Source organism: Pelobates fuscus, chromosome 5 (genome assembly GCF_036172605.1).
Source record: "Pelobates fuscus isolate aPelFus1 chromosome 5, aPelFus1.pri, whole genome shotgun sequence".
In the NCBI taxonomy this organism is placed as follows: Eukaryota; Metazoa; Chordata; class Amphibia; order Anura; family Pelobatidae; genus Pelobates; species Pelobates fuscus.
In genome coordinates this window covers 276430764-276449659 of record NC_086321.1, presented here as the reverse complement: position 1 = coordinate 276449659, position 18896 = coordinate 276430764, and the positions used below count along the sequence as shown (strand labels likewise).

The 18896-nt window shown below is 37.9% G+C and overlaps 1 protein-coding gene across 4 annotated transcripts in view; it reads right to left on the bottom strand.

Moving 5' to 3' along the window:
- Positions 1-18896, bottom strand: part of RNF38 (ring finger protein 38) — a 190491-nt gene that overhangs the window by 21399 nt on the left and 150196 nt on the right. Inside the window, exon 1 of one of the 4 annotated variants that reach the window (XM_063455338.1) lies at positions 16197-16362. The exons of 2 other annotated variants lie outside the window; for them this stretch is intronic. In XM_063455338.1, the coding sequence (XP_063311408.1) occupies positions 16197-16205 (9 nt within the window). In that variant the 5' untranslated portion in view covers positions 16206-16362. Of the gene's footprint in view, positions 1-16196; positions 16363-18896 lie in introns of those variants that run through there. One more of the 4 variants, XM_063455339.1, reaches the window with a different exon arrangement.

Here is an 18896-nt window from a genome sequence, read left to right as displayed (position 1 = left end):
TAATTTGTTATCAACCTTCATAATATAAAATTGTGCATAGCCAGCTAATGCCATGACAATTAATGCAAATGTATACCAGTATACCCTGAAGACGCTATTGTGGCGCACTAAGGCTACTTGTTAACTCTGATTTTGATTACTTTTGCTTTTTTTATTCAAACATTTAGTAAATTCTGCCTACAGACTAAAATACCTATATGATCAAAACAGAGCATCTGGCTCACAATCTAAAGAAAATGAGAAGTATGTCAGTTACACTGTATGGCCTCAGTCACAACTAAAGTCCACTTTTTCCTCTTTTTTTTTATAAAGAGAATGTACATACCATGCGATGTGACTAATGCACAAATCTGGTTATTTAATTCTTTATTTAGCGCCAGCAAATTCTGTAGTGCTGTACAATGGGATATAAAGAAACAAATGAGCAATTTCTGTGCAGTAAAAGAAATGTATTTCAAGTAACGAGGTGGTGTAATACCATTTCAGAAACAAGTGCATTATCCTTAACAAAATATTTAGGCAGCACATCAAAAGAAGTACTCCAAGATAGGAACTTGCACAACAATACATAGAAAACCAGATAAAGTACAAAAAAATATATATATAAAAAAAATAGTGAAACAAAACATGATGAAATTCCACAAAGAAAAATGATACTGCTCTGATTCACCAATAGGTCTGAAGTAGAACCCTGGGAAGTGTCTGCATTGGGCAAAGAAATTATTTCCCAATTCTACCAGAATTCCCAGCTCAACAGGCAAATTAGTAAGTGTTGAATTTTTAACACAATTTGCATGTCAAAGACAGAACACTACATGAACTCCTTTTAAATACAAATTGTGTTATGCAAACAACGATCCAGGTGTTTCAGCCTTTTTTTGCATCTCTGCAGCTACTGCATTTCACCAGGAACAAATATGTAAATTGGCCATGAACATATACAGTATAGACAATCGTAAAACTAAACAAGCTTAACAGATTTCCTGCATGCCAAAACTATTGATGTAATCTCAGATATTATGTGGTCTCCCATAGGCAAGGGCAAAGTTGAACGCTCACCTTTCAATGTTTTTCCACACTTTTTTGTGGGGAGGGGGGGGGGGGGGGAGGGAGAATGGGTTAAGACCGACAATGCCATGTGGACAGGTATGAGTGCTGGAATATATACTGCATCGTGCAGCAAGTAATTATATTTTTGGAGAACATTGCTCACAATTCCTCTACAACGGGTTTTTGCAGTGGAGTGCATCAATTAACCTGGATGTACAAGCCTGTAAGGGTAGCCATAGAGGGACCTGTGAAAGTGCATGGCCATACAAACATGACAGAAGTGTGCCCAATTTTAAATTACTGCAGTTAAAAAAATTCCAAGACACAAGACAGACAAGGATACGGGTACCATAAGCTATGCAAGGAGCACAGCCAGTAGAGTGTCCTTTTAGGACATTCTAGGAGATAAACAAAGGCTGGTGTTAAACACAACTGCAAAAAGTAATCAAAAATGTAAATTTTACACTGAACCACCTTACACACATTCTTCCTCTATTCATAGTTAATTTCATAGTCTGTTATACATTCAACAGAAACGACACCAAGCTATGCCCAGACCTTATACAGAAGAGATGCCAGCATTGATACAGCGACAGAATAATCCTACAGCAATTGGTAATGAGGTTCACTAAAAAATTAGCAGCTTCCCTTCAGAGAGCAGCAGGGCTTGTTAAAACAGATCTATAAAGAGAACTGGTATTTTCTTACTAGATTTCAACATTTAACAGGAAGAGGAAAGAAGAATGTGAAAGATTTTATATGCAAACTGAAACTAAGGTAATGCATAAGGTAAACAACCATTGCTCTCCTGGAAGTATGCCACCAATTACAAAATAAAAAACAGTTACAGATCAAGGTGGACAGATCTATTTAAATATCAAGGCTAAAATAATTCTGCTTTATTGGTTTTAAAATGGAGACAAGTTTACTAAAAAAAAAAAAAAAAAAAAAACTGACTTGCCTAAAAAGAGAAAATGTGATACTCTCAATGAGGGAAAAAAAAAAATAGAAACACAAAGTCATCCACATTACCAATATATTTCTGTTAAAAGTAAAAAAAATTGGGGTCTAATTTCTGTTTAGCTTTATTTTTGCTGTGAACCATCTCAATACTAATGAGCCATTTATACTAGAGAAGGGTGATAGAACAAACAAAACCACTGCTGCAACGTGCATTTCATGTAAAATCTGCTTCACTTTTCAAAAGAAATGTAACCAGGCTTTGTTTTTTCTTGCCATAAATGGATTCTACACGTATATATGGGATATAAAAGCATTCTGGGCAACAAAAGCATCACATCTGACACAGCTTTCCTGGCAATGCACAGGCAACTCAGAAGTAGTAATGGCAATCTCATCAAAGTTACTGAAATTGAATTTTTAACACAATTTGCATGTCAAAGACAGAACACTACATGAACTCCTTTTAAATACATATTGTGTTATGCAAACACCGATCCAGGCCCTTTGAAAGCCAAAAAGTGTTTGTATTTCTCTTTCTTTTCTCCTGAAAGAAAGTGCATCAAACCGATTTAAATTCCTCCAAGACAAACAAAGGAGGATAAATGTGTTCATTATAAATGCCTCATCATAAGGACATTTTCAGGTTTAAAAATCCACACACTCCCTCAACTTACAGTAGCAGGTTCAAACGCCAAAGACTTTCAGGAAGAAAATGGATTAGCATGACATTTGCATCTGAAGCCTCAATTGTACTGCTAAATCATTAGTTGTGATTACACACATTGTATTGATAAGGGAATATTTGCACCTTCTCATTCCGTAGAGAATTGTATACATGTAAGGAGGAATTCCTCACAAAACATACAAGTCTATTTATGCACAACGTTACGTCATACATTTGTGCTACACTGATCTAAATACAAGTAATTTGGATTAACATTGTTTTTAAATGAAATCTACCGGCCTGTTCTTTAAAAAACAAAAACACAGCATTCTTATATTTCCTCTAGTTACAAATGACTTCTGTTCTGACGCAAGAAATAGGAATCAGCAATTGTGTCAACACAAGAATTGAACAATAAATTTGCAAAAATAGTCTCAATATTTTCATTTCGCCATTGCATTTTCGTAACACCAAGTGTATTTATCAGAACTACTACTTTTTTGTGGTTGAAGAGCATCCCAGCCTGGTCTATGGAAATTGATCTTATAATTACACAATCTCGCGTCCAACTAGAGAATATGGGATAAGCAGTTTCACCATAGTGTATTTCTGTTCAGCACATAGGATTATTGGAATTGTTTGATAAACTGTTCAGTTTATACACAGACCAATTCTATGTTTTAGCATTAAAAAAAAAAAAAAAAAAAGGTGTAAGAGAGTCTTCCTTTGTGGCAGGTACAAAACTAACAATAGCAACAGAGAATGAAAACGTTTCTGGGCTGCTTGATTGACAGCCCTGGTGGACTGTTATACAAACTACCAAGAGTGAAAGTAGGCGCAAGCTGCTTAAATAGACTCTAATGTGGACTGCTAGGTGAACAACATGAAGGCACATGCTTAAAAGGGACACTATTGTCACCAGGACCACTACAGCTTAATGTAGTGTTATACTTGGGAGACTTCGCTGAACACAAATATTGGTGTTTAAAAACAGGAAAACTTATCACAACAATGATCTTGTCAGAGAAAGTGGCGTTTGTGTGTGAAAAATGCAAAAAACAGCACTTTCACTGATGATATCATCCTTGTTATAAGTTTTACAGTTTTGAAACACTGATATTTGTGCTCAGTGAAGTCTCATGTACCCTCATGTACAGGATTTATGGTGTCTAGGAAAGTTACAGATAAATATAAATTAAGAGTTATAAATATATAACATTCTAAATGTATTTTGATATAAAAATGTATAAAGCAACAAAAAATTCTGCATCGCTGTATAATGGGTGGACTAACAGACACGCATTTGTAACTAGACAAGTTGGACGCACAGAAACAGAGGGGGATTGAGGGCCCTGCTCAATGAGCTTACATGCTAGAGTGAGTGGGGTATAGTGGCAAAAATAAAATAAAAAAAGTGTAAGGGTACGGTACAAAAGTAGGTTGCTAAGATAGTATTCACTGAGGGCTTGGGGTTTTGTTTTGATGGAAATAGATGTAGATTAATATCAAAATACAATTGGAACGAAATTACACATTTCTTTTTAAATCATTTTTAAAAATTTCTTTATGGATTATTTAGAGCTCAGGCAGTTCTCCTGCAGGCAGAGCTGAAGACAGCCATACCAGCCATGTGATCACGAGGGCCACACGATCACATGCCCCAGGAAGGACAAATTTGCTGGAGGGGGAACTGCCTGGGCTCCAAGGCAGTCCCTAGGATCGAGACTGCCAACTGGGACAAGGTAAGTCCCCAGGACAACAAGGATGTACTATACCGCCCTGCGGCATTAAAAACCGCCCCCGCCATGGGTTTCAAAAAAGAAAACAAAAAACAGTGTTTAGTATAGTCCAAATGAAAACTGTCTGGCATTTAATTATGCATTTTTATTATCCTCTTCTCCTTGCCTTTGTGAGCCTTACACTTCTTCTCCAGCCCAGATATCCTGTGGCTGACCAATCAGACTTGCCAATGCAGCTCAATGAGAAGTCTTTGCGAGGCAGGTGCTCTGGGTAATTGCTGCCTTTTGAGTTTAACGTCACAAAAATACAAGCCTGTATTCCTAATGTTAGAGTGCCCTGGGACCAATTATTTGGATTAAGACCACCACAAAAATAATAAACTAAAGCATTTTACTTCTCACCACAGCAGCCACTGCTTCTTTAAGCAATACAGATAGTTTTAATCCATTGCTTCCAAACGGAGAAACATTTAGGACTAGTGTGCACATATGACTGACTCAATGCATCTCTTAGGGAGTATGGAGACGCTGAATGTTGGCACTGCAAAGTGTCAGCCACAAGAGGTACCATTAGACAGCAATGTAGACAGTGCCTTTTTCCCCCCCAGAACACAGCAGAGAGGCTCATTAAGTATAAAGAACCACTGAAGTTTGATGATGTAGTTCTGTAACTGTCTCTTTTCGGTTTCCAGTAATGTTTTCATACAAAACAATGGTAACACCATGATAAACAGATTTCCCAGCAACTTTTGCATAAAGAGGGCATTACAGGAGAAGTATCAATAACCAGGTTTTTTATTATTATTAAAATAAGTTGTGTAGAGTACATAATGCATTTCAGAAATGAAGAAACTAGAACTAAAAATCTTCAGCTGCATACCTCCTAAAACAAGACAAATGTAATTCCCAGTAAGCATGGATGTGAGGTAAACATTTAAACATATACCACAATACTCTGAGAAGGAAGAGGAGACACTTTCCGCTCTAGCTTAGCCAACAGGAAGTCTGCATAGAAAAGCTCCAGACACTCTCAGGAAATATAGCTTCCAGTTGAGGTGAATGGAAGAAAGCGTAATATGATACAAGTATACAGTGTATACTTGTAATCTATCCAAGAGATTACAGCAACATGCATAAATAATGAGTTTAACTAATTTATACTTCAGAGAATGCCCACAAGAGAAGAATAAAAGTTCAGTTTTTGCTTTATGTGGATCTTGGGAGAATAGTTTAGAATGTCGGTGGGAGGAGTGTGTATGGTTGTGGGTACATAAAACAAAACATCCCCTAATGGTGCAAAATCTTTTACACTGCGTGAACTTCAGTAAGGTATGAAGTTTTTTTTATTGTTAAAGGACCACTATAGGCACCCAGACCATTTCAGCTTAATAAAGTGGTCTGGGTGCCTGGTCCAGCTAGGATTAACCATTTTTTCCATAAAACAGAGTTTCAGAGAAACTGCTATGTTTATATTAGGGTTAATACAGCCTCTAGTGGCTGTCTCATTGACAGCCACTAGAGGCACTTGCGTGCTTCTCACTGTGAAAATCACAGTGAGAAGACGCCAGTGACCATAGGAAAGCATTGTAAATTGTAAATGCTTTCCTATGAGACTGGCTGAATGTGCGCGGCTCTTGCCGTGCATGCACATTCAGCTGGGGAGGAGGAGAAGAGCTCCCCACCCGGCGCTGGAGAAAGAGGAAAGTTTAACCCCTTCCTCTCCATCCAGCCCGGTGGGAGGGGGACCCCAAGGGTGGGGGCACCCTCAGGGCACTATAGTGGTCCTTTAACATGAAAGGGTATTTCAGGGAGAGATCTACATATAGATAGTCAATATATTTGTTAAACACAGATTTGCAGCCGTCAAGCCAAAAGTCTCTCTTTTCCCACAAGTCTCAGATTAGCAGTAATGTTACTACTACAAGGGATTCTGGGTGTGCATATGCAAATTGGTTAAACAAAGATCAGCCCCCTCTGATCATGCTTAAGAGGATTTAAGTTGCCTTTTCTCCGTTACAGCGCCAGTCTCACATCTCTGCAGCACTGGACTAGGAAGCACTTCTAATGGCCATCTGAATGACAGCCACTAGAAGTGTTGCTAGGCAAGCGTTTACAATGCTCAGCCTGCAGGGAAGGCTTCAGACACCAGAACCACTACATTATGCTGTAGCGGTTCTGTCAACTATAGTGTGCCTTTAAATTTGATCAGGACTATGGAGGTATCACTTAAGAGAATTTCCTTGTCTATTAAGTTCTATGCCACAATGCTGTAGAGGGAGTTAGTGTCACTGAAGGCATAACCATATGTTTGCAAAACTATACACACATGAACCGTCTAAATCACCAGTTCTTGAGAACACTGACGATGTCAGCCACCAGAGTGTTCAGCAACAGCAAACAGCTGCCACTTCTGTAGGATTGTGGTAATGCTAAAGTAATCCCTATGCTCCTATTACAAAGCCACTGTTTGCGTGGTCTTTGATATAAAAAGGGTGAGACCACCAATGCATATCCTGAACAGTGTCTAGAAGGCATACATACACAGATATCTATTGAGAAAGAATTTACCTGGATTCCAAGGTTCAAGCTTATAGGTGTCATATTAGATAGCCTATATTAAAATTGGCTAACTTGGACTCAGGAAATGCTTAAAAGGACCACTATAGGCACCCAGACCACTTCAGCTTAATGAAGTGGTCTGGGTGCCGGGTCCAGCTAGGTTTAACCCTTTTTTCAGTAAACATAGCAGTTTCAGAGAAACTGCTATGTTTACATTATGGTTAATCCAGCCTCTAATGGCTGTCTCATTGACAGCCGCTAGAGGAGCTTGCGTGCTTCTCACTGTGAAAATAACAGTGAGAAGACGCCAGCGTCCATAGGAAAGCATTGTATGCGCATTCAGCCGAGGAGGAGGAGAGCTCCCCGCCCGGCGCTTAAGAAAGAGGTAAGTTTAACCCCTTCCTCTCCATCCAGCCCGGCGGGAGGGGGCACCCTCAGGGCACTATAGTGCCAGGAAAACCAGTATGTTTTCCTGGCACTATAGTGGTCCTTTAATGCTTAAAATAACACTTAAGACCATATATGTCTAGTTCCAGGAGCAGATATCCCCCACCTGAGCGGTCTCTCCTAAATCAGTCTGTTCCTTCTCTATCCCGGAACTTATCGGTTATATGTACAGGACGTTCATCCCTATGTCTTATCTGTACTCCCTTCATCCTTTCACTCCCTTCCTACTACTGTTCGAGTATTTGAACGTAAGCACTTACTTTTTAATGTATAAAAACACGACAAAATAAAGGTCAGAGGCTTATTTTGATAATCAACACGCATTTGGTGTCTAATTCATGCTTGTCCAAGTGCACTTAAAACAATTTGGGTTCCCCTGAATATAACAAAGATCAAATTGGATCCATGTCACTATTTTGCAAAGACAGTGAGAAAGCAAGTCAGAGTTGATGTAGAAGAGGCCAGCAATATCACTTGAGTTTCTCCCCTTTTATTACCAAACTTGGACAAGATAAGTTTAACTAAATTTACTCTGGTACAATTTTATCAAATCTTCCTGGTTTAGACATTTTCATGGCAACTGCAACCCCCACTGCAGTCCAGTAAACTTAAAAATACTTATTATGGTTGGCCCTACCCAACATACAAGCCTACTAGCAGGCAGCTATCTTAGCTACTGCCTTACCCCATATCCTCTCAAATGCCAAGCTGCAGTGGGTCTCACTGGAGAAAGACTTAATGGGAGGTCACAACATCCACAATATGCTATGGACGTTGAAACACCTTAGGCCAAACACAAACCTCTTTCCCCTCAGGTCCAGTCCAGCTCCTGTTTTAAATCTGGGATTAATACAGACCCAGGTTGGTTAGTACGCCTACCCACTCCTTGGCAACCCCACCGAAAGGCTCTACTATATTCTAGCCCCACGTTTAACTCTTTACCATGGAATTGCAGTGGCGCAACGCACCTTTACCACCTGTTTGAGTCCGACAAACTGTTGGATTACCTAGACCTCACCGCTAGATAGTCACTCCCAAGGTCTTCACGCTATTCATATCTACAAGTGAAATCCTACTAAATCAAAGCACTGAAGCAGAACCCAACCACATCTCTTACTACCACATCACTCACTGTTTGGGAACAAATGTGTATTAATAGGAATCTTTCGCCTCAATGTAAACCGATCTCCATGTGCCACAACCTAATAACCAATCACGCCAACTTCTCCACTTCCAAATATGCCACACAATGGGAAGCAGATCTCCAATGCACGATGACAACTAAAAGGTGGGATACCCTAACATCCAACCAGCTTAAACTACTCCAATCATCCTCTCTCACTTAAAGCAGCATCGAAAAGATACACAAAATCTTCCCTTTCACCTCCCCAGATGGTTGGGGATGTCACAGATTCGAGGGCACGATGAATCATATCTGGTTGCAATGTGCGAAGCTCTGTCAATACTGGACTGAGGTCCATGAATTAATCCAAACCATAACAAACAGCACTCTCCCCTTTGCTCCGAAAACGTACTTGCTGTTATATCTCCCAGTGGAGACACCCCGGTACAAACAGAAAATGATTTTACACATCATCCTGACGGCACAACAATAGCACGTAAATGAAAGTCCCCTATTCCTCCCACCAGATAGGACCATCTTGGTGACCTGCAAAAACATGCTTCCCTAGACTCCAGCCCTCCAGATGTTGCTGAACTACAACTCCATTCATAGAATCATGGGAGTTGTAGTTCAGCAACATCTGGAGGGGCGGAGTTTGGGGAAGCCTGTGCATAAACAATGGGTCTATGATACTTCCTATACATCTCTTTTCCCTCCTTCCACACATCACAAAAAAGCATGGGAACTCTGGAGCACATGGAGATCAGGTAGCTCATGAACGCTGTAATTTCATATGTATAACAGACCAATCTCTGACCTCAACTGATATATTATTAGAGCATGCTGCCTATACCTCCTTTTATAATCTACGAACCATACCATATCATATTGGCACTGAACAGTTGACAAAATTTATTACTTTACCGTAAGGTATAAACTGTTTTATGCCACTCAGTTGTACTCAAAATGTATTGTACTAAAAGTTACTCCTGCACTCCCACCCACCACCTTTTTGTTTCTGCATCCAATTCTTATCTTCATTTGAAAAGGCAAATTTTAAATGAAAAAAAATTAAAATACTTTAATGGAGGAACTCCACAGGCCTGAAGATTTCTAAGCATCCTTGGCACGGACAATGGCCAGATAAAAGAACCAAATAGTTCCTACATACTGTAGGAAACAGTCAACCAGTCCATTGCTATTTTCCCACATACTAAGACCGAAAGACCAATAAGGGTCATTCAAATACATGACAAAATGTGGCAGACTAGTTAAACATCAAATCAACCATTTGCAGTTAAAATGTGTATACTCCTTCCAGAAAATCCATACAGTGAGGAACCAGTTATGACAAATAACAGAACGTTTCAGTTTATATGCAGTCATAAAACAGTCAATATCACATGTTGTGCAAAAGAAATAGTGTGAACACTAGTGTTAAACTGCCAACAATAAAATACAAAGACAAAACTATGAGAGTATGACTGTTAAGGCTTGTGACAAAACTGGTATTATCTGAAATAATGTACATTTATGGGAGAGAGGTTTTGCAGATCAGCTTCTGCAGCTGTATCACAGTTTAAGACATAGTAGAGCATGTGAACTGCAAATAAATAAATGGCATAAGCATTATTCAAGAGGTTGTATTGTAGCTAAAACAGAAAATCACCAGATCTACACTAGCAAATAAAAGAAAAATTATATATATATATATATATATATATATATATTTTTTTTTTTTTTTTTTTTAAAGTGGTCTTTAAAATTGGTATTTCCACAGACACATAAAGTTGACCCTAAAAAGATGTGCACATGATAAGATACATGTAACCACCGCTCTGCAACAGCCTGCATAATGAATGGGAAAAACAAAATATGGACTGTGGATAGGTAAAGAGATTTCAGAATGTGTCCTATAATGCCCTTCCAGAAAACATTTGCAATAGATGAAGGAATATAAAGACGTCTTTGGGAAAGCAGCTTCTCCCATACAAACACAGGGGTAGAAATGGACAGCTACATCAAACCTTCATGCACAGTAAGAATACTTTTAAATGGAGAGCATACTGATATGTCCATGTCTACCAGAGCATTTGCTTTGAAAATCAAATAGTACTAAATCTGAAAGAAAAAGAAAAAAAAAAAAAAACTAATTTTACTGTCCACGTGCCTTATATGAAGGTAGTTTTGCATTCCTTAAAACGAGTTATACCACAGATTTCAAGTCATTCTAGAAGATTGTCATGTTTTTCCCCTGGGAAGTTGTGTAGTGCTTCATTTGAAACTATTAAGCAGCCTACTTGAACAGTAACCAGTTTATTTCAGTTATTCAGGCACCATTACTGAAGATTTCCCAAGAATTCAAATGGTTAGCAGTGCCCTTCATTTTCTTGTATTTTATCAAAGCATTCTCAGACATATTTACTTACTCACCTCATTCTAATTAACATCTACTAAGCTGTCAAGCTTTTATAAAGTCTTGCATAATTACAAGTAAACCTAGTTGCAAATAGTATTCTGATGAAATTCATTTAAGTAGTATCAATTTGCATAAGATCCTGCCTTTGATTGTTCCTTTTCTGGAATTAACTTCTCTTTGTGATGGTGCTAATCCTTATCAGCTCAGCCCATCAAAAACCATTTCACCAGGTTCCAAAATCAGGAAAGGGGGAAGAAAAATAAATAAACCACACACTACACCCTCCCCTCCCAAATCAATTGACTTAAAGGGACACCCAATCACCAAAAGAACTTTAGCTTAATGAAACAGTTTTTGTGTATTGCTCAGTCATCTTTAATCTCACTGCTCAATTCTCTGCCATTTAGGAGTTAAAGCAATCGTTTATGTTCATGCAGCCATAGCCAAACTTTACCTGGCTGTGATTGACCGTCTTTATGAAAACATTTTTTTTAAAAAATAAGGTTTTAATTTTTAATCGGACATCACATTGATTTAGAAGTTTTTCTCTCATGTTCCTTAAATAAAAAATTAAAGCATACACAGGCTCCTGCAAGGTCTAGCAAGCTATACATTCTAAACTAAAACAGACAGTGCAATAAAGGATGTGTAAACATTTGATAATTACAGGAAGTGTTTAAAAAGGCTGTGTAAGTCACATGTAGGTAGGTGTGTCTAGGGCTACATAAACAAAGTGTTTAACTCCTAAATGGCAGAGAACTGAGTAATGAGACTACAGAGGTATGATCAATACACTAAAACTGCTTCATTACGATAAGTTTGGTTTGGTGATTATAGTGTTCCTTTAAACTGTGAATTTCCTGTTCATGTTAAGATTTCGTCAGAATATGTTAAAGTAATGAGAGATAAAGCTGCAAAATTACGCCTTAAAAATTGATATCCTTAAGGTATAGTACTTTGATACCATGCATCTGCACCATATTGAACAAGCCTCTTAACTCAAATCTGGTGGCAGTGCCACATAATGCAGTCTGTGGTGAAGCCAATATAGGACAACATTACCAAAAGAGTCACAGGTCAGTTTTTCGCTCCTGAGCAGAGAATGGCCCTACTAAACAATGTTTCAAGCGTCACAAAAATTCTATTTAACCAAATTTTAAAGTATGAGCCTACGTGTTTTATGGAATACTTTGCAGCTCACCACAAGACAGTGGATGTTGAATAAATGTGAAACCCTAATGTAATTTATATTCAAATACTTTGTTTCCAGAGGACCTCCCACTTTTTTCATATTTGGCCAAAGTGACTTATGTAGATCTCTTTTTAGCGTATTAACAAAATAAAGGAGGGGATTGTTCTTTAACAAGTTGCTTGTTATACAAATTAAACTAAAATACAACAAGATTGTGCATAGTAAAAAAAAAAAAAAAAAAAAGATACAATATAGTTGAGCAACAGACAAAGTTTGAGTAAATACATTTGAGTAATGTATTGTAATCCCTGCAGTTTATGCAGCCCCTGGACAACTCAGTGTGTCAAAATGTATATATTAGAAACCAAAGTGAAAGTATGGCAAGCTCTTTGCTGAACATGGGGGCAAGGTGCCAACAGCTGTAGCATGGTTCATAAGTGAGGGAAATAGGGAAGCTTAGAAGATAATATTTTATTCTCAGATTAGAATAAGCTTCCCTTGGAGCAGGGATCATCATATGCTGTTAGCCATGCCACCAGGACAACAAGAAAGGGCCCCAGCACTTAAAGGTAAACTGACCTTTTGTCATTTCTGGAAAAAGAAGAGGATATGTGATATTCTATTTGTAAAAAGTCATATATGCTTATTTTCTAATGAAAACAAGTAGATACACTTATAGTGCACCTCATTGATTCCTTTTGCTCTGTGAGAGACACTTTCATATTGTGCATGGTCAAAGTGCATTTGAGATACCCAGCACTTTTACATGCCAAGATTTGTGAACATAAGGAAGATAAGGAATGCTTTCAACCAAAGATGATTTAAAGATTGTACACATCATCAAGCAAGTGTAATTTACATGCATTACAACATATGCAGATAGACTACATATAATCTTGTCCTAAATGCTTTAAAAATAAAAAAATAAAAACACTTCAACTACATGGATTTTACTTCTTGTTGTCCTGTTATTATTTGCATATACTGCCAGCCATCATCCATGTAACAGATTTAAATGGTGGGTACCAAGGAGTAATAACTAAAATCGATATTTTATGGGATCTCTATAGTCTATTTGGTTTTCCAAACCCTTCCAGAGTCATTCACAACAGTGCACAATGGGATAGGATCAATACAGCCAGATTCTAAGGAACCAATCCGCTGTCTTTCATCAATTGTGCATCTGCTAGCTAGCTTCAATTGATATTCAATAGACGGACAGCAAAAAAAGTTGTAATTTATGGAAAACATTGACTCAATGCCTCACTAAGGAGAACATTTAGCATCTCCTTGCAGATGCTCTGCAGTCTTTGCAAGACTAAACCCAGGAATTCCCTCTAGTGGTTAGGCAGCAAGTAGTCTCAGAAAAGGGAATGTTTACTCTGGTGAACCTTTAACCCCTTAAGGACACATGACATGTGTGACATGTCATGATTCCCTTTTATTCCAGAAGTTTGGTCCTTAAGGGGTTAAAGACAGCCTGTAGTGCCTAGAACTTCTGCATTAAGCTCTAGTGGTTCTAGCAACTATAGTCTCTATAAAGCGAGAGATCAGCACTTAGGCTCTGATGCAAAACTGTATTTACATGTGACAGCCTCTGTACTCCACTGTATATCACCCATGTTTGACTTTAGGGTTTACACACCAACACAGAATTGTTGTTAATTGAAATGCAAATTGCAAGACATATGCACAAATAGCCAATAAAAAATAAAATAAAGTCAACCAACTCTGATATAGTCAGAAAGTTGGCTTTTTGACTAAATTCTTGCAATTCACTATAATTTCACATTAAGTTAATTTTACAAAACAAGGAGAGCAACAATGCAAACTATTACTGCTGTATATGTAAAACTTCATACACTTTGAGAAATTGGATGTGAGAAAATCTTAAAAATACACTTTCAAGAACATAATTTCACTGTAAACGAAAAAAGTTCAAAAAGGTTCAGATACAACTTATACATATTGGTGTGCGCTACTACATATAAAATACATTGATTTTATTTAAACAGTTGAACATTAACTAGTCTCTAGATACAAACATGTGCATAACTACATTGGATTTCAAATGCAAGACTTTCTGCCTGCAGTAACTATATACTTGTAGCTTGTGAAACCTTATGCATTAATTAAAAAAAGTGCATTTATTGCAATTACACTGTATAAAATACTTTATAGTTCTAAAAAAGTGAGGGCATAAACGGTTCAGAACTTGAGTGGTGCACGGTCTAAGACTCTAGTCTAACTTTTTGGGAATCATTCCCCTACAATGCGATTTAAATAGGTATTTTAGTGAAGTGTTAGAAGTTCTAAATTAGCAAAATATTAAAACAGAGGTTCACGACAATACGCAAACAGTATGATTACTCCAACTCCTCTTCACTCCTTTCATCAAATTTTACATCAGTTACAAAGATCAGCATGTCTATTTACAGTCAAACCACATCTCCAAACTGTAGTGTAGAACTACTAGTTTAGTATACATTTAAATATGAAAGTGACACTACATTGTGCAGTTAATGAACAACCATGGTTTGTTAGTCAGTTTTATATATGGATTAGCTATAACCATAGCCAAATACGTAATTTAACTACGTATTTCAAATGACATAATTTACACCATAGAAGCTTAGTCAACATTAGTTTATCCTTTTGCTGGCACAATGCCTTAGATTCTGATCTTGTACAGAAACGAACATGTACCCAAGCAGGGTTACATTTTAGTAAAAAAAAAAAAAGCAAATATACCTTTACATACTACACAGCAAGTTCACATACAGTAGCTTCTAAGTGAGAGTTCTAACAAAGGATTATGCTCACAAACAGAAAAAAAAAAAGGAAACATAAGGCAGGAAATGTTTAAAATAAAACTAATAAAAACCAGAAAATGTAATGTGCAGGTTTTAAAAATAAATAAATACAGATGAAGTACAAAACTAGTTCAGTGATGTGTATTATATCACCTCTACGTTCACCACTGCAAGATACTGATAAACCATCTTCAAGGCAGGAAGATACGAACAGAATGAGGCACAGTTGAGACAAAGGGGAGGCAGCTACATGCACTTCCTTCCCCCAAGACACCATATGACATGAACACTGAAATAAATGTGGTAACCTCTTCTACAGAACACAAAAAGACTAATTAACACGTAAGGACTATGCACAATTGTACATAAAATGACAAGCCAATAATTTAACAACTAGAAAGCATCATCTTCCACCATTTATCAAGCCAGCAGCTCCAAACTGTAGTTGTCACCACTTAAAACCAAGGTTATGTAAACAATAACATCACTTCTTCACCCAAAGTACTCATATGTAAAAAAATAAAATAAAAAATAATCTCAAAGTCTATGTACCTCTAATCAGTTTACACACGCAAGCAAAACACATACGTTCTAAATGTTTTTTTCCCCACTAAAGTCCAAAAATGTATGCAAATAAAAATATATATATATCCCAACTCAATATATAAGCACCCCAAAATAATTAAAATATATATATATATATATATATATATATCCACAGCTTGGCTATTTTAGCCTTACATTTTATAATTGTGGTTTTAATAGGGAGTTTTGTGCACACATCCTCTATGGTTTATTTTTACAATCATCTTAGCTTTTCTATGAGGGGAGCCCAACAGTATACAGGGTCCATACCAAGCCCACTGTGTGCCCGGTGTGTGTACACCCAGCTCTCTCTGTGTGCCCGGTGTGTGTACACCCAGCTCTCTCTGTGTGCCCGGTGTGTGTACACCCAGCTCTCTCTGTGTGCCCGGTGTGTGTACACCCAGCTCTCTCTGTGTGCCCGGTGTATATCTGGTGTACACCCAGCCCTCTCTCTCCCTGGCTGTCTATAGACACAGGCTGCTCTCTCTCTCTCTCAGTCCATGCTATGGACACAGAGTGCTATGAGTACATACACCGAGCTCCCGGCACTGTACACACAATGTAGATATTATCATTACAGATGGCCAGCCGCACCCTCCCTCCCTCTCCCCCCCGGTTGATAGTCACACTCGGTATACATACACAGTACATTATGTATATACACAGTGAACTCGCCTCCTCCGCCGTGACCGGGTCTGGCTCCCCGGGGGCGCGCGCTGGGTGTAGGGCGGCCTGACTGCCCGGATGGTGAGAGACACTGTGAGTGTGCGCGCGGCCCGCCGCTCGGTGACGTGACGTTACAAGCCGCGTTGCGTTCGTCGCCCATCAATCGACCGCCCGCCCCTCTCCATTCTCTTTATTTATCTCTCGCTCTGAGGATTTTTTTTCCCCTCCGCCTCCTTTTTTTTTTTTCAGATGAAATCTGTGGCCTCCTAGAAGCCCCACCCACTCCGGGGGGTTGAGTGACGTTAGTGCATAGCGCATCCCATCACCTCCATGTACTGGCCAGCCTGCTTGTGTCTCCCGAGAGATCACATCCTGGTCGGCCATATTGGATGTGGGCAAACATTGTTTTATCAGCCAGACACCCTGGACTGAAATGACTGCATAATATCACACGTACGGGAAATATATTATCCAGTTTGATATGGTGAAAGACAATTATTTATCTCAGTTATTAATGTAAAGCAATTTTCCCCCTGAATGACCTAAGAACTTTTGCCCGTTTCAAAAATGTCCTCCGGGTTCCAGTCCCACAGCCGACGTCATTCGACACGCCGAAGTTACGCTTCCTCCACCAGATGTCAAAGGGGAAGGAGGGGCGGATAAGTGATGAGCTTTGTTTTTTATTCTTTATTTTTTTTAAGCATTGTAGTGACGTAGACAGATGTGAAGGCTAATCCGCCATTTTGGTTTAGGTAGCAGTCCAGTAATGTACTAATAAAGCCTAATGAGCAAGTGATACATTTTGTTTTCCCCCTGTAAACCACTAACCATAATATGTTGAAAAACTGACAAGAAATGCAAACATTTAGTACAAACTAATTAGTAAACATAACTGAATTTGCTATTTGTAGAGATGTCCAAGATACCCTTTTTTCAAACAAACAATTCTCCACAAATGAATTGTAACCAACTGAGACAGAAATTGCAAAGTTTAGTCTAACAAAGAACTAGGATAACAGTAGACTCGCATAATTTTTCCAAATAATTTGTTAAATAAAGTCTAATGGGGAATTCAAAGTGAATTTTTCATGCAAAGCCAAACTGGCTGAACTGGAATTTCTCCAATTTGGCTATTATGGTCTTTAATTTGAAATTAACTCTGAATTCACATTTAATTCTTACTTTATTGAATAACAAAGTAAATTTGTGAATTCCGTTTTCAATTTGCTACAAGGGGTCACTAAAGTGCCAGTCAGTGGTTTGTTTGTTTGTTGTATTTTTTTTTTTTTTACGAAACAATAAATTGTAGATAATTAATTTTTGAATGGTAACATTGTAAAATACTTTAATTAACCTCTTTAAAATGGGAATTTATTGGCGCTATATAAATGATAACATAATAATAATAATAATAATAATAATAATAGCCATCTGTAACATATAGAGTTCAACAGGCTCACTTTGCTATTTTACCATTTCACTTCCCAGGGAATTCAAACAACTGGATCGAAAGATAAGCATAATCAGGGATTACTCAATACTGTTTCTAAGACTTGATTGCATCCGGTTGCCTAAGGAATCAAAACAAATGTCTGCAGCGGATGTGAAACTTGCTTTTGCAACAGCATGGGAACATAGAGGCTGTAGTAGCTGTTGCACCTGTATACATTGCCATACATTTAACCCCTTAAGGACCAAACCTCTGGAATAAAAGGGAATCATGACATGTCACACATGTCATGTGTCCTTAAGGGGTTAAAGTCAATAAATAGAGATCACAGAATTCATAACCAAAAATGAAAGTCTGCAAATAACAGCGTTACTGTATGTCATTGTACCAGATAACTTTTGTGATATTATATAAAGCACTGAACGTGAAGATCGTTAAAGGAACACTTCTGTTCACACTCCATTCCAAACTCCATAACCACTACAGTTTATTGCACCAGTTTTTGTAAAACATTTTCTAGCAGTTTAACATATAAAAAAATAAAAATAAAAAAAAAAGGATTCTTGGCACTCAAAGCCCCCTTAAGATAAACCTCTAACCTAGTGCATGTTTGCAAAAGCCATTCATCAGTTCAGTCATTTTATTATTTCCTTAATAATTTCAAAGCCATAAAACACAGTAACTTATAAGAAGCTATTTCTGCTGCTATGGCAACACACACTTTCAGTTTTCAGTTCTCTCGCTCTCCGTGTGTCACATGACTAAAAGATGGAATTAAAACACCTAGCAGTAAATATGAACAAAGCTACATTTTATGTGACTAATTATTTCTGGGCAGTGTTTGGGCAACCAAAAGTAATAGGAATGATGTTCATAATGCTATATTTAACAATAAAAGTGTTACATTCAGCATAGTTAGTGGAATAGCACCTCTAATAACACTTTTAATTACAGCCGAGTGAAATTCTTGTGATTCTGTTTGTGAGTTGATCTGTGGAAACAAGCAGCAGTTATGAGTTGTGGTGAATGTGACATGCCAAAGGGCCACAGAGATTCACAGTGTCATTTTTCGGTTACAGAAATGATAATGTTTCACTGAGCTAATTAGTATTGGGATTATTTTAGCGCATTACTCAAATAAATTATATTTGTTTGTGACACTATAGTTTGTTATGGACACTATAGTCACCAGAAAAACTACAGCTTCATGTAGTGGTCCTGGTATC